Source organism: Globicephala melas, chromosome 1 (assembly GCF_963455315.2).
Source record: "Globicephala melas chromosome 1, mGloMel1.2, whole genome shotgun sequence".
NCBI lineage: Eukaryota > Metazoa > Chordata > Mammalia > Artiodactyla > Delphinidae > Globicephala > Globicephala melas.
This window is the reverse complement of record NC_083314.1, coordinates 158,504,222-158,520,728: the sequence shown is the minus strand read 5'-3', so window position 1 is coordinate 158,520,728 and position 16,507 is coordinate 158,504,222. Positions and strand designations below refer to the sequence as shown.

Genomic DNA, 16,507 nt, shown 5'->3' with positions numbered 1-16,507 from the left:
ACGTCCAGACACCTGTGTGTAGCCAATCCCACACCTGCACAGGTGCCCACACGCGTGCCGACACCACTACTCACTTCAGCAGCCCCAAGAACCCTGAACCTTCCAAAGCAGGCCCCCCCCAGAGCGAGTTGAGTGTGTTTTCTTGGTGTGTGAGCAGAGCTTTGGGCAGATGAATTTTTCACGAGCTCACGGAAGAGCGAACCTGAGCAGAAGCTGGGGCCTGGCAGGGAGAGGGTGGGGAGGGCAGGCTTCCAGCCTCTTGCTGCTGCTGCTGCTTCCGCCTCAGGAAGGGGGAAGAGCCCGTGGCTCTGAGGGATCAGAGAGGGCTCTGTCCGGGCTCTGTCCATCTGTCTGTCCAGGGTAATGCGACCTTAGCACCTAACCCCGGGATTCAGGATGGAGGAGGAGAGAGGGGGCTTTGGGGGCAGCCCCCATATCTCCCTGTGTTCTCTGCCACATCCAGATCCCAGGGACCAGAAGAGGAGGAGAGACCCCCTCATCAGGGTCTCAGGTCCAGCCCTGTTCTCCAGGGCAAAGCTGGGGGATGTTCTTGCACCCAGGCTCGGTACCTGCCTGACACTCAAAGCACTGTTGCCCTGACAACACACTTCCAGAGAGGCGGGGCCAGTGCTCTCCGTGGGAGGTGCTGGCCCTGCTTTCAGGCTGCCAAGCTTGGGGTTGGGTTTTCAGCCAGAGCGTCTGGGCTGGGCCGGGCTGGACACTCCCCACAACTGGTGCTGCTGTCCCCAAAAGCCCAAGCTGAGAGCACTGTACCCTGACCAACCCCTCCAGGGCTCTGGGACATGCAGACCACGCTGAGACTTTCAGGAGACTCCGAGGACATTTTCAGCTGGACACAGAGTTTCTTGGGGACCAGTGTAAAGGCTGTGTGTCACATCCTCTGTCCCCGCTCTGCCTCCGGGAAAGACTGGGCTTCTCTCAGGGAAGAAGTAGACCCAACCATCCATGATCTCTGGACAGTGGGGCTGGAGGAAGCTGGATCACGGGTCACTCCCAGACCATGCGAGTATCTGACCCTGCATGATGGGGTGAGGATGGTGGGACATCTGCTTCAAGTGGGTCAGCAGCCATGTCAGAGGTCAAGGCAAAGGAGCCCAGGGGTAGGGGACTATCACAGTGTCAGGGTCAAGGGCTCAGACCCTGAGGTGGTGGTTGGGATGTAGAGCTTTATGTATCAGCAGGAGATTAGAGCTACGAGGGGCTCAGGAGGTCACAAACCCTAGCGCTTGCAGGGACCAGTCAGGAAATGCCTGTATAAGAAGCAGCCAGGAGTAAGCAGTATGGAATGGTGGGGTCTGTGGTGAGCCAGGGAATGCCCACCAGGCCTTAAAGACATTCAAGTCCAAGCTCAGAGTTTATAATGCACCCTGACAGAGATAAGCTCTGTGACCATGGTCAGGGGTCAATCTTCAGTGAAGTTCAGGGCTCTGGTTGTGGATGGAAGCAGAGGTTTTCTCGAGAACTCTCATTCTGCTTACTTAAAACCCGAGCTTACTGGGGACTGGATTTATAATCAATAATAACAAGAGCAGCCATTACTTAGACAGCACACACTCCGTGCCATTTATTGTTATTAATCATTCATCCTCTCAACTCCATGAAGTAAGGACAATTATTATCACCTCTCTTTCGCAGATGGGGAACAGAGACACCAAATGACTAAGCAGTTTTCCAGGGTCGTACAGCTAGTGAACAGTAAAGCCGGGACTCAGACCCAAAGGTTTGAGTCTCTTAACCGTCACAGTCTGGCCCTTGTGTCCTGGTCACACTTGCATGTCGCCAAGAGCTCCTGGGCTCCCGTTTGCCCGGATGAAGGGCAGGGGAACCGACGGAGCTGCATCCAGGCTGCCAGCCAACGGGGCTTCTCTCCTTCCTTGGGGTGCTGAGAGCCAGCTGGATGATGTGGGCGGGGCCCTCAGTGAGCAACTGAGTGCAGCAGGTCAGGACCTTTGCAAGAAGCATCCAGTATTGCCCAAGAAACTGTGAGAAGAGCACAGAATAGCTGCGCGATTCTACCTCTGCAGCTGTAGATAAATTCCCTGTGGCTTTGCAGAAGGGTCTTATGCCCTTGAAACCGGGCTGCTGTCACTTTAATAAAATTTAACCCTGTGGTCACTGAAGGTGTGTGTATTTTGCACCCTTTTGGTATATTATCTTTAGCTCCCCTCTTACCGTTAGAGTATTGTTTTGTGGCTGAATCAACTCAACTCATTTAATTCTCTCTCCTAATCTGTCTGAGCACCTCCGTTTTACGTTTTTTCAATCTCGTCTTCTGAAAAGTGTTTTCGTTATATCTCGCATTGTATGCAGCTCTGCTTTTAATCTTTGACCGCCTTTTTATTAGTTTATTTTTACCCTTTTATATTTTAGCTTTCTCACACTTTCTTCCTTTTGCTTTCTGACATTTTGGGTTTACATTCTTCGCCTTCTCTAGCCAGAGCTGTTAATTATTTATTTTATTTTTTTGTCTGTCTTGGTAGCTTTCCTTTTAATCTCATTCCTTATTTTCATTTTTCTCTTTATTATTTTCCTTTTCACCTTTATTTTGTTCTCTTTCAACTTTCCTTTTATCTTTTCTATTTTTATCCACATTAATATTCCTTTAATTGCTCATCACACTTCCTTCTAACCCCTTTGCTCTTTTCATGTCTTTTTAATCTTTATTTTTTGCTTTATTCTTTTTCATTTATTTTTTATTATGTTATAGGTGTACAATATAGTGATTCACAATTTTTAAAGGTTATACTCCCTTTATAGTTATTATAAGATATTGGCTATATCCTCCATGTCATATACTACAGCTTTATTTTATTTTTCATCTCTAAATTTTTTGTTTTTACAATTTTTTCCCCTGTTCCTGATGAGATCTTTTGACTTACTGGTTTTATACTTGATATTTATATTTTTTTAGTTAACAAAATGTCAATCAGGCAGGCAGGATGTCTGGTTTTGGGGAAGATGCCAGTGAGGGTCTCACTCCCGAAAGGTGGGTGTGGAGAGGTGTCTCCCCAGCCATCTCCTTCTGGCTCTATCAGCAGCATGTTCAGAATTGCTAGGTCTCCATCAGCTTTAACATGGATCCTCTAAATAGTCGTAAGCCTGGAGACTGGGGATGACAGCCATAGGCTACAATTGCTCCCTGGAAGCTGACGGTGCCCCTGGAGTCTGCTGCTCACTAGATTCTTGGGAGGGTGGGATTTAGCTATTACATCCCTTCTTCCTCCATGGTGTCCGCCACCCAGCCACTGAGCACATACCTGGCCCTAGAGGGAGGGCATAGGACCGTCCAGTAGGGCCTGGCCAAACCAGCTTGAGCTCCCTTTTTTGGTACAGAGTGACCTCAGCACATGGTCCTGACAATCATATTTGCTTCATTATAAGGAGAAGCTGACCAGGGCCAAAATTGTCCTCGAAGGGCCTTTGGTCAGAATCCACCGGGCTGTGATCAGGCTGCCTCCCCACTACATGGCCCAGCTTGGGCCCCAAGAGCAGTGCTACGTCTCTGAGAGGGTGAGTCCTGAGCCTCCGGACACCCTGGAGGCCTTCCAGGTAGGGCTGGTGCACGTGGAGTGGGCACAGCACTGGCCAAAGGAGGCTAGCAGCCTGGGTGTCCTTCTGCTCGCCCTGAGTTTCAAGGCTCACAGAGCCTGGGAGACCCCAAAAGCCATTCCTTGGGTTGAAATGGTCAGAAGAAGAAAGCACTATTCAGTCCTGGGCAGTGGAGGGAGGGTGGCAGGGAGAAAGGTCATAGCCGTGGCCAGGAGCACTCGGGACAGGACACTGTGGGCGGTGGCACGTGTGTGGGCTCCCAGCACCTGCCGGGCTGGGGGTACCAGTGGGAAGGGCCTTTTTCCTGGGAACTGGGGTGGAAGAGGTGGACCCCAAGTCCTGGTGCAGAAGGCAGGTCACCCCTCCTTCCTTCTACCCATCACAGTTCCTATCAGGCATCAGGGGCTCAGGGACTGGGTGAGAGTGAGATGCAAACACACAGGCCTCTGCAGCAGGGCTGGCCAAGCAGGTCCCAGACAGGCAGGAGGGCTGGCCTGCTCTGCCTTTGGGAAGAGGCTGCTCACAGCCACCTCCTGGGGTCTCTGGCCTGTGGCCACGAGCAGCGTTGCTGTCTCCCATCTGCTCGCTGGGGGCTTTCTGAGGGACACTCAAATGTTTCCACCTTCCTCCCCCATCTTCCAGCCTCCCAGCAGCCTCATAAGAGATGCCTGGCCTGTGCTGGGTGGGGTGATGGAGAGGTCTTTCCAACCCCGACGGCCAGCCCGCCCCAGCTCACAGCCGCTCCTGCAGGGCTGCAGCTCTTACCAGCACAGTGGTGACGATGAGGGACCTGTTCGTCAGAGAGTCGGTGACGTTAGGACCTCGGCCTCTGGCAACCTCCGTGATGTTAAGCCCCTCGGTAGGACTCCACACCCCAACCTGGATGGACAGACAGATGGAGAACAGGAGGCTGAGTCCGTGGTCTCTCCATCCTTTCTCCACGCCAGCAACCTCCTCGTCTCCTTCCCATCCTTCATGAGTATCGTCATTGCTAATGTGTTTCGAGCTAACATTTCTGGCAACCCTGCTGCCTCCCTCCTTCCCAGAGGAAGACCCCAAGGTGTTCAGTCTCCTGAATTCTGCCACCTCCCCATTTGCTAGCAAACCCGCCACAGCTGGAAGGGAAAATGCAGAGGGAGAAAACGAACATAAAGGCGGCCCAGGGAGCACAGCGGAAGCCAGCCTGGGATGGAGCAGACGCCATGAGGAAGTCAGTTAGGGTTAGGGCCAGGTCCTGCCCTGGGACAGAGTCACCCTGAGCCTGGGGGGCCTCCCGCCTCCTGGGGAAGACCTGGGCACCCAGCTGCTCACTGGGTCTCAGCGTGTGCCAGCTCTGGGGCCAGATGCCCTCCAAAGTCCAGGACAGGGCCTGGGGCGAGGGAGATGTCTCCTAGGCATCTGTGGAAGGACAACGAGATGTGTCACGTGCACGAAGGCAGGCGTAGCAGGACGCTGGTCTTTGCAGCTATTTGGGGGCAGAATAGAGTAGAAAACCCTCACTGGGGGCACTGGATGCCACTCGCTTAGAAGGCAGTTTGCTTTGTGGTTTTACACCTAATGGTGGCAGACACTCTGGCCGAGGTGGCATAACCTCTGTCCCCATGGTGCCCTTGTGGATACGAGGCCTGGGGCTGGAGGGAAGCAAGGGAAAATCAAGTTTACAAATCGTTCTAAAGCCCTGGGCCTATTGAAGATCCTCTGGGACCCAACTCTGCCCAGCTCTGTGTCCATCGCAGTTCCTCTCTCTCAAGGAAGGTTCTGGCCTGCCCATTCTGTCCTTGTCCCAGTTGGGGTGGGGTACTCAGGAAACTTAATCAATTAAACAGGGAGGCCGAATGCAAACATCCCATTAAGAGAGCTATGCATAGCAGAGAGACATGTAATTATGCTTGCGTCATTCTGCCTTAATCCCCCCAAAGCCACCGGCTGGAGCTGGCTGGATCAGTTATGACCCGGCTTAGCAAACAGAAGTGATGAGAGGCAGAGCAGCTGTGTTTGGGGGCTCAGCACCCTCTCCGGGTAGCATCTCTGTCTATGCAGACCCCGCCCCCAGAGCCAAGAGGAGAGCAGACAAGCAGACAGCGTCAAAGAGGCTCTTCTCTCAAGGGGGCTGAGCTCAGAGCCCAGCCCAGCATGAGGGACCCCAGCGGTGGGCCTGGGTGCAGGAGGCGCTCAACAGACAGCTGGCTGGCAGCCAAGTGACCAGCAGGAGCTCTCACCCCAGCAAGCATCCACTGAGCTCCAACTGCAGGACCTGCTGGACACCAGGTGCCGTGGGATTGCGAGAACAGTTAAGACTGAGGAGGACCCAGGCTTCAGAGGCTCTCCGCCCTCAATCTGCTCACCTGTGTCTAGGTATAGTAAAGAGTTTTTCTCGAGTAGTAGCTGTGGTCGATTTGTGTCGTTGCTGGAGGGCTGGCGGGAGCTGCGGGTAGGCTCAGATGGCAAGAGTGCTCTGATGGGCAACTACTGATGCCTGCCACAGGCGCAGGAGTGGGAGGTGGTGGCATACCTGCCATCTAACTGCCATCCTTAGAATTTTAGGCTATCCCCAGAGATGGAGAGCTGAGACAGCGACTGAGACAGACTGAGTGACAACTATTGCAGTAGTCCTGCCAGAGGAGGAAGGGGGCTCCCTAGCACTGCAGGAGTTTAAATTGGAGCTGGCAGAGTGCTTGATAAGCTATAGTTTGAATAGGGTTGGACCAACGGGCCGCGATCATCTTAGGAGCAGAGGGCACAGCGCCTGTCCTTAGGGGACTGATGCTGTATGTGGCTGAAAGAGTTGCAGAAGAGTGGTTGCCCTGGCCACCCGGCCCCAGCACAGTGGCCCCATGAGTCCGTGGGAAACTCAGGATTTAATGAAGTCACCTCGGCCACAAAGTGCAACACAGGCAGCGCCAGGTCCATGACTGTGGGAATGAACCAAGGAAACAGGCTACTCGTGCAACTGGGGAGCTCGCAAGGGCAAAGGAGGTGCAGGAGGGAGTGGGTATGACTGGGCCATGGGGAACGTTTGTGGGTGGGGCAGTGGAGACTAGGCCTGGAGAGGCAACCGGGGCGTTTCCTGGAGAGCCTTCGAGGCCGGGTGAGGGACTGATACTGAATGCTTTGGCACTGGGGAGCCATGCTCAGTCCCAGGGCAGGATAGAGCTTCATCTGTGTGTACACTCAGGATGGCTGGAGGGCCCGGGAGTGGAGGTGGGAAGCCAGGTTGGGGTGTTAAAATAATCCAGGGAAGAGGCCCGGACCAGAGAGGGCAGAGGAGGAGAGCAGAGGAATCAAGGGTTCCTGAAGGATCGGGGTGGCCACTTCACTTCTGGCCTCTTTGCATTTTAGACACCCCCCTCTCCCAGGGTTGGAGAGGTGCCCTGGTGGCTCCCAGAGACCAGCCTGCTGTGGGAGAGGGTGTGGCTGAGCCCCTAGCTCCGAGGTCCCAGGGGATGCTGAGAATCAGGGGCTAATGTGAAATTCCCTTCTCAGGTCAGCAACCTGACTTTGTCAGAATATGCTGAAGGTTCCCAGGGATCAGAATCGGCCCCATTACAAACATTTCTATGGCAACCAGATGGGAGGCCCAGCCCCGTGGGCTTGCTTTCTGCATTGAAATTCCCCGGAATCACAGAGGCCTGAGAAGCGTACAGTGGGGAGTTCAGAATCCACCTGCTTCAACCTCTCTCCAAGAGTAAGAATCACCTCCAGTCCCCCAGACAAGCAATCGCTTTGTTCAATCTTTGCTTAAATGTCTCCAGTGACAGTGAGCTCATTACTCCCCATGAAGGCATCCCCTGGTCATTAGAAAGTTTCTCTTACCTAAGGACACGTCTGTCCCTCTGCCCCATGACAGCCCTGCAGGGACTTAGTCCGTCTGCCCCTTGAGCCTCTCATCTCCTTTCCAGGGTAAGCATCTCTGATGGCCCTTGCTCACAGGGTGATGGTTTGGGTATCTGCCATGGACAGGCCACTGGGTTCTGCACCCCTCCAGTCTGAGAAGGCCTTCATGTTCTCTGATGGGCCAAGGCACTGGCCACACTGGGTCATGTTGAGTCCCAAGGGGGCAGATGGACTGGGTCTTGCCCCCTTGCTCTGGGTCTCTGCCTGGGGTCTGTTTAGGGGATTTAAAGAGCCTCTGCTTGTTGGCCTGCCCTCCCACTCCTGAGCCCACACACCTTCTCTAGGCCATCTTCCTTCAGGCTGATGATGTCCAGATCGAAATCCATCCGTAAGCCACTGGTTTTGTTGAAAACAATCCTTCCCGTTAATCCTTCCCATTGAGCCTGCCGGAGGGGAGAGGGCAGAGCAGCAATTCCTCGGGCTCATAAATCATCATTCGGTACAACTGTACAATGCTTCATTTTAATTACTCCTTGCACTGATACTGTTCCCCCAAGACCATGATTAATTAATAATCACCTCCATCATTGCTAGGGCTGTGGTACGAGCCAGCAATTTCCACAAATTCTATTATGCTCTTCAGCCAGCTTTACACTCGCACCTTCTCATGTACAACACCGATCATAGATGCGCTCAGATGAGCCCCCGCCTTGAAGCCACGAGAAGGGGGAGTCCACGTTGGGTCCCCAGAGACGGGCAAGGAGGCAGGCAGGCAGGCCGCGGCAGGCGAGACCTGCCGAGGGGCAGAAAGCCAAGGGGCCAGGCCAGCTCTGGCTGTAGGACCAAACACTTGGGAGTAGCCCCCAGAGAGCCGGGGGTGACAGAGAAGGTCTCCCACCCCTGCCCCTGCTCCACCCATGCCCTGGTTAAGAACTGGGGTCAGAATATAGGGTCCAACCCCAGTTGGACCTGGGATTTCATTTCACCTCGCTGCCTCAGTTTCCTCATCTGTAAAATGGAACTAATAATATTACCCATCTTACCAAAATGCTATGAGGGCGAAATGAGTTAAGTCCCTTGAAAAATGGAGAACAGTGCCTGGTACAACCTAAGACCTGAATAAATGGTACTTTTGCTACTTTTTCTTGCCTTTAGCATCATTAACACAGAGAGAGGCAGGCAGAGGTTCAGAGAAGGAACAGGACCCAAACTAAGAAGGGCTCCATCTTCTAAAGGAGGGGTTGGCAAACTATGGGTCAAAGCCCAAATGGGCCCGTTGCCTGTTTTTTTTTTTTCAGTACGCGGGCCTCTCACTGTTGTGGCCTCTCCCGTTGCGGAGCACAGGCTCCGGACGCGCAGGCTCAGCGGCCATGGCTCACGGGCCCAGCCGCTCCGCGGCATGTGGGATCTTCCCGGATCGGGGCATGAACCCGCGTCCCCTGCATCGGCAGGCGGACTCTCAACCACTGCGGCACGAGGGAAGCCCCATTGCCTGTTTCTGTAAACAGTTTATGAGATCACAGTCACGCCCGTAGGGTTTACCTATTGTCTTTGACGGCTTTTGAGCTGCAACTTTGCAGTTGAACAGTTGCAATAGAGACTGGTCTGCAAAGTCCAAAATATTTACTACCTGACCCTTTTTATAGAAAAAGCTTGCCGACTCCCCTTCTAGATACACCTTGCCTGCAGGCCCGTAGCGTTAGCAATACAAGGGGCTTCACACTGCTCGCCTCATGCAGCCTCCACAGCAGCCTCGGTGTGTGGGCCCCGTGGGTTCCTCACCCCACTGGGGTCATGAACTTTGCAGATCCTGGAGAGGGCTCCAGAGCCTCTCCATGGCTGAAGGTTCCCCTTGCACTCACAATACGACCCACAAGTTCACGGGTTCCCAGATCCCTGGAGGCCTATCTATAGATTCCACATTAAAACCCACGGGAGGGCTTCCCTGGTGGCGCAGTGGTTGGGAGTCCGCCTGCTCATGCAGGGGACACGGGTTCGTGCCCCGGTCCGGGAAGATCCCACATGCCGCGGAGCGGCTGGGCCCATGAGCCATAGCCACTGAGCCTGCGCGTCCGGCGCCTGTGCTCCGCAACGGGAGAGGCCACAACGGTGAGAGGCCAGCGTACGGCCGAGCACTCGGGCAGCTGTCCGGCACTGTCAAGTCTTGTGTATTAGCGTGTAGACAGGCATGTGTTATATTAGCTCAGGTGGAGGGGCACGCCTAGGAGGGTTCTGGGACTCTGGAAATCAAAAGGGGATGGAAGGAGTGCTTTGCACAAAGCATCCAACCTCTCTGAGCTTCGGAAAGAGGAAAATGACCTATTTCACGGGTGGTAACAAAAGTGCATAAAGGGCTTAGCACAGTGCCTGGCATATACAACCCCGGCTATTATTTTTCCTTAGTCAGCCTCCTTCCATAGGGCTTCCGTGGATTAGGGCTGGCCCTTGGCTGGAGGGGGAGGGATGGTCACTTGGGCCATGGCCTGAGGCCTCAGGAAAAACCCTATCACAGAAGGCTCATCCGTGATTAGCTTCCCTGCATGAGCTCATCCACTTCACATCACAGTCCTGCAAGGTGGGTGTCATGATTGCCCCCATTTTACAGTCATGGCCACTGAGGCTCGAAGAGGGACTGAGCTCTGTGGGTCCCAAGTAATGGTGGTGCCGGGCAGATTCTCACTGTGCTCAGTGGAGCTGAAGAGCTGGGGTCATCATGCCCAAGTTGACTGGGGAGAGTTTATGAAGCCCAGGGAGCTGGAGATTGGGGTTGGGGACGGAGATTTAAAGATGCATCTGACTCAGAGAGCAGATTGGTGGTTACCAGTGGGGAAGTGGGTTGGGGCATGGGCACACGGGGCGGAGGGGTCAACTGTATGGTGACGGATGGTAACTAGACCTTCAGCAGTGATCGCTTTGTAATGTATACAGATGTGGAACTATAACGTTGTACACCTGAAACTTACATAATGTTATACATTATTTTACTTCAATTAAAAAAATGCATCGGTGACGGTGAAGGCCACTGTATGTGACTTCACAGGAAGGCTCAGCTTCCTTGAGGCTCGCTCCCCAGCCCCTCTGCCTTCCCCCTCCTCTGCCTGGGGCCCCTCCCCCCTTGGGCTACCTCTCAGCCCCCAGGGAAATCACAGCAGGTGCCCTCAAACCTGCACTGGAGGGAAGCCTTCCTCCCTGTCAGCTACAGAGGAATTAAATGTCAGCAGGTGCGTGGCCTGTCTGTGGGCAGTCGGGCAGGGGCAGGGCCAGGGCAGGGAGCCGCTGGCAGCTCCTCCCCGTGACATTTCCCAGCCCTCCCGCCCCTTCCAGCTGCCACGCAGGACTTGCTAAATGAAAGACGCTTCACACGCTCTGAACTCCGGCCTGGTATTTTCCAGCTCCTCTCGGAAATGCCAAGTCTTTAAAATGATTTACTGTCACGCAGGCAGATGGGGAGACAGGCAACTTGGGAATGGTCTGAGGGAAGACGGTGTACTGGGCTCAGGCAGGGTACCTGGGTCCCGGGGGTGGCCAGCTGTAGGGCCATGAGGGAGCCCCGCAGCTGCTCTGGGCCTCGGTCTCCACTTCCCTAAAATGGACTGGAGACAAAGTTGTTTGTGAAAGGACTCTGTGAAGAAGAGTGAGTGGTAAGGGCTGTTCACTGGGCTGGGGCCAGGAAACAGGAGGGCCAGGTATGCCAGTGTGGGCCGGTCGGTGCCGGTGCCGGGTTGGGGGGTGGTGGAGAAGGAGGCTACCCTTTCTGTGGCACGACAGTGACTCATCTGCTCCCTTTAGGGCTTCAGGACTGAGCCTCGAGCGCTGCGGGGGGCAAGGGTGAATGGGTAGGGGACGTCCCTGAAGCTCTGGGGCCTGGAGATCCTCTTTAGCTGGAAACCCACCAGGGAGCAAGAAGCCAGAGTGACGACAGTCGTGATGATAGAAATAATAGTAAGAGCAGCCAATCAGCTTGGCACTTGCTCTGTGCCAGGCGCTGCCCTAAGTGCTTCACACACCACAACTCACTTACACCTACAACAGCCCTGGTATTATCTCCATTGTACGGGAGGACCTGCAGCACAGAGAGGTTCAGTAGCTTATCTAAGGCCACACAGCTAAAAAGTAGTTAAGCTTCAAAGACACTTACGTCTGGCTCCTAAGGGTCCTAGGGTTGTGGGCTCCGTCACTGAGAAACCCATGCCAACCTCTAGCTACTGGGTTGGAGCCTGCCGAGGAAGGAGGCTCACGGGGCTGGAAATCAGGCTTTCGAGTTCCCAGAGAACAAGCCGGTGATTGCCCAGGCCAGCCAGGCCTCGCTCAGGGCATCGGACAATCAGACTTCCTCCGCAGTTCTGAGGGGTAGGATGAGAAGGGACTCTCATTGTCCTCTTCTACCATAACATCTGATACTGGAGCCCCTTCTAGGGCTGAGGGGACTGGTGCCAAGGATATAAGTGCTCCCTCATGATGACTACTAGCTGGTGTTTGCCAGGTGAGGCAACTAACACTCGGGAATGTCCAGGAATTTATCTAAAGCCGCACAGCTGGTAAGAGGCAGAGAAAAGCCCAAAGGCAGTGCATCAGACTTTAAAGCCGTATGCCTTTTAGTGTCTTTCTAAAACACAGGAGGTGTCACTGGCCTCGTCCCAAGCAGTCATGGTGAACTGGGACCTCCGGACAAGCTGCTCTGTCTGCTGAGTGGTGGGTTTCTTTGCTATTTACCCTCACTGTGTGGCCTTCCTTTGCGTATGGGATTACGTTCATTAATGGGATGACTTGATGGACGTCTCCCTAGGCGGTGAGCTCTGTCCGTGCAGGGGCCCGTCTGTTTTAGCCCCATTGGATCCCCAGCGCATGGCTCAGTGCCGGCCACCCAGCAGACCTGCACAAATAGGTAGTGAATAAATGAATGAACTCTCAAAGCAGACTGCTTCGTTCCTGGTCCATCGTGATGGCTGCAAAGAGGTGGTCTATATGGAGCCCTCCTAGAGGGCTTCCCCTAACTGCACTTGTTGTTGCCCTGGACAGGTCACTCCCTCTGGCCCAGAGTAACCCTGCCTAGATCTCGGCCCCCTGAGCCTCCCTCACCTACCATTACTGGGACTTGACTCTGCCTAGCCTTGGGCTACATGCTTCGCACATAGTTTTTCACCCTGTTTTTTCAACAATGCTTTGCGGCAGGAACTCTTACTATACCCATTTTACAGTTGAGGAAACTGAGGATCAAAGAGCTAATCATCTCACCTAAAGTCACGCAGCTTGTTGTGATGGAGCCAAGGTACAAGCCCAGGCCTGAGCAGCCCCATCTGTAAAATGTGAACAATAAATTCTGCCATCCGTAAGGAGAACAGTGATGGAGAGTCTGACACTAAACTTTGGCACTGTGTATTTCCATGGTCATCCTCTCAGCAGCAGGACAGGTTCTGCTCTCTGGTTCCTTTGACTCAGCTCCATGGATGGGACTTCTTCATGGTTGCCATGGTGCCAGGAGAGCCGGGTCCCAGTAGGGACCCTGGCTGGGAAGTTGGCCGATGGGCCTCCTCTGCCCTCGGGACTAAGCACTGTCCACATGGTGCCTCATTTCGTCTTCACAGCATCCCCATGAGGCAGCCAAGGCTCAGCAAGTTTCCCTAGATTGCCTGAGGTCACACAGCTGGAGGCAAAGACCCTCATCTGTTGTCATTTAAAGCCCACTCTTCGTCCTGCTGACAACGCCGACCGCCCACTGAACACGTACTATATGCCAAAGACTCAGCCCCTTAGTCATCCTCTAGATTGGTCCCTATTGAGCCCATTTTCACCCTAGGAAACAGGCTCAGAGATGTGAGGCGACTGGCCCAAGTTCACGTGGATTGGAAATCAGTGCTGTCTGACTCCCATACTGGGCCCTTGACTGCTCTGCGGCCCCCAGGAGATGGCCCTGGCGCCGTCCTGGTGAGTGGGGGGCACTCACCTCCTTGATGAAGTTCATGAAGCGGCCGCCAAAGCGCCACGCCTTGTGCCGATGGCACTGCAGGGAGTTCACGGTCATCTGGGGCGCCCGCTGGTAGCACACGGACACGATGTGGACGGCGTCGTACAGTAAGGCCGCGTCAGTCTGGAGGGGAGGCCCAGGGTTGCCTGAGAGTAGCTCGGGCCCGAGAGTCCCCAGCTCACCCTGCCCTGTCTCCCTTCTCCTCCCCGACCAGAGGCAAGGGGGTCCTGGTGAGGGAAAGGCCCTGAGACCCTGGAGGTGACCGTGTCCCTGCTCCGAGTGAGAAGCCAAGCTCGGATTGCCTCTGCAGCTCTGCAGACACCGGACTCCCTCCCTCCGCAGCTCAGACCTTCTCTGCCAGGCCCCGCCACCCCGTGCCGTTGTCCCTGCTATCGCCTGCCCCGACGCACACCTTCAGCTTTCCGGCCTCCCCAGCCTCCTGCCAGCCACAACTGAAAGTCCCCCGTGCCCAGCACCCACTAGTCCTTATTCCTACTCTCTGTAACCACCTGTTTCCGTGCCTGCACTCCCACACTTGGGGTGGGACTCTGTCTGATTCCTTTGTGTCCCTGGCCCCTGGCCCAAGGTCTGGCAGATACAGGGCAGGTCTTAAGAAGGAAAGTAGTGGGAGGGAAAAAAGAAACAGGGAAGAAGGAGAGAAGGAAGGGAGGAGGAGAGGGAGGAGGGAGGGAGGGAGGGAGGAGGGAAGGAAAGAAGGAAGGAAGGGAGGAAGGAAGGAAAAGGAATGGAAAGAGGGAGGGAGGAACAGAGGGGCGGAGGAAGGAATCATGGGAAGGAGGGAGGGAGGGGAGCCCCCAGGTCTGGCCCTCCCGGCCGCAGTACCATCATCACTCCATCCAACAGGCCAGACTCTGCCCGGGGAGCCGCCTGCAGCCGCTCCATGGACCACTTCTCCACGATGGCCGAGACATGGGGGTTGTCCACGTTGAGGATCCGGAATCCCGTCAGGTTCACCCCTGAGTAGCGGTAGGGCTCCAGGTCTAATGCATAAAGATCCTTGACAGAGAGAGTTTCAGTAAACAAAAGTGTGGCCTGGCTGTGAGTTCCAGCCTCACCTCCCACACTCCCTACTGGGACCCCAGAGCAGCCGCAGCTCCCTGCAGAGCCCTGTGGAGGTGAGGCTCAGCAGTGAGGATGGAGCACCCATGGGAGCACTGCGCTTGGAGTCCACTTGAGCGTGGGGGAGTCCAGCCAGCCTGCCTGGTGGCTGACCCCACTTACTCTGCTGGACCTCAGACACACTGCTCAGCCTGTTTCTTCATCTACAAAATGGGGATCATGCCTCCTCTTTAGGCCCCAGTGAAGCAGTAGACATCAAATGCCCAGCCTGGAACAGCAAAGGAGCTTGATAATGGTCATGACCGTCATCCTCTGTTGGGGGACGTCCGCTTTGGGAAGACAAAGGGCATTGCGTCTGGGCATCTCCAAGTTACCCAGAGGGAGGGTGAAGGGAGGATTTTATCCCCCCAGAGAGGGTATTTTAAAACAGTCTCTTCTGAAAACAAACTTAGGGTTACCAAAGGGAAAGGTGAGGGAGGGATAAATTAGGAGTTTGGGATTAACAGATACACACTACTGTATATAAAACAGATAAACAGCAAGGACCTACTGTATAGCACAGGGAACTATATGCAACATCTTGTAATAACCTACAATGGAAAAGAATCTGAAAAAGAATAGATATCTAGCTATACATGCATAACTGAATCACTTTGCTGCACACCTTATACAACACTGTAAATCAACTACACTTGGATAAAAGAATTAAATTAAAATAGTCTCTTCTGCCTGAGACTGAAGGAGTATAGCTGTCCTCTTCTCTACCCTTGCCCCACATCATCAGCCGGGCCCCCTCACCCCCTGCCTCCTAGGAGCAGTCAGTCTGTCTGTCTGTGGGCCAGGTCATGTCCCGTCTGGTGCAATGGCCTAAAAGCCAGGAAGACAGGCCTTAATGTACGGGGGCAGCCCAGCTTCAGCCCCTCCTGCCAGCTTTAGCTCTGGGGCACGGTGAGCTGGGGAGGGCAGGGGGCAAAGGGAAAGAGGGGGGTGGGCTGAAGAGGGAGGGGCCAGGTGCTAGGCTGAGAAGAGCTGGCACGAGGTGGGGGCTGGTGTGAGGAGTGGAGCAGAGCTCTGTCGTCTTAAGAAAAATTACCCAAACTTGGAGATAAGGCAGACGGAGAGCAGCGCGTCCTTTCAATGTCACATAGAAGCATCGCTTACAGGCCCTCCCGGGATTGTGCAGTTCTCCGGGAGAATGCACCCGGGTTTGATTTCACTGTTGGCTACTGGTTAAAGGCCCAGATTCTGAGCTAATACGTAGATTTTTGCCCATAGAAAAGATAGTCCCCAAGGTGGTGGTTTTATTGTCCTGTAGAATATTAATCCATTTTTCTGTCTAACTTAGCCATCTTATCTTATGTTCCCCCTACACCAAATACCTATAAATACTCAATCCTTCAAATGCTCTTTGAGCCAGCGTTGTCATCCTACTGGTTCCTTTGTTCATGACTTGAATACCTTTCACACGTGTTCATTCTATATTTGCATAAGAGTCGTGTTATTTTTTTTTTTTTGATGAACATAGGTCTTTATTACTATTGCTGGGTCATATGGTAATTGTGTGTTAAAAAAAATTTTTTTAAACATCTTTATTGGAGTATAATTGCTTTAAAATGGTGTGTTAGTTTCTGCTTCATAACAAAGTGACTCAGTTATACATATACATATGTTCCCATATCTCTTCCCTCTGCGTCTCCCTCCCTCCCACCCTCCCTATCCCACCCCTCTAGGTGGTCACAAAGCACCGAGCTGACCTCCCTGTGCTATATGGCTGCTTCCCACTAGCTATCTACCTTAGGTTTGGTAGTGTATATATGTCCACGCCACTCTCTCACTTTGTCCCAGCTTACCCTTCCCCCTCCCCATGTCCTCAAGTCCATTCTCTAGTAGGTCTGTGTCTTTATTCCCATCTTACCCCTAGGCACTTCATGACCTTTTTTTTTTTTCCTTTCTTAGACTCCATATATATGTGTTAGCATATGGTATTTGTTTTCTCTTTCTGACTAACTTCACTCTGTATGACAGACTCTAGGTCCATCCACCTCACTACAAATAACT

The 16,507-nt window shown here is 53.8% G+C and overlaps 1 protein-coding gene across 5 annotated transcripts in view; it reads right to left on the bottom strand.

Annotated features, from left to right (window-relative positions):
• The window catches only part of GRIK3 (glutamate ionotropic receptor kainate type subunit 3), a 243,945-nt gene that overhangs the window by 49,579 nt on the left and 177,859 nt on the right, over nucleotides 1-16,507 (bottom strand). For 4 of the 5 annotated variants that reach the window (XM_060307754.1, XM_070045534.1, XM_030869066.3 and 1 more), the window contains exons 6-9: nucleotides 14,213-14,386; nucleotides 13,349-13,492; nucleotides 7,740-7,847; nucleotides 4,336-4,449 (exon numbers count right to left, since the gene is read on the bottom strand). In XM_060307754.1, coding sequence (XP_060163737.1) covers nucleotides 4,336-4,449; nucleotides 7,740-7,847; nucleotides 13,349-13,492; nucleotides 14,213-14,386 — 540 coding nt within the window. Of the gene's footprint in view, nucleotides 1-1,606; nucleotides 2,002-4,335; nucleotides 4,450-7,739; nucleotides 7,848-13,348; nucleotides 13,493-14,212; nucleotides 14,387-16,507 lie in introns of those variants that run through there. The other variant, XM_060307758.1, reaches the window with a different exon arrangement.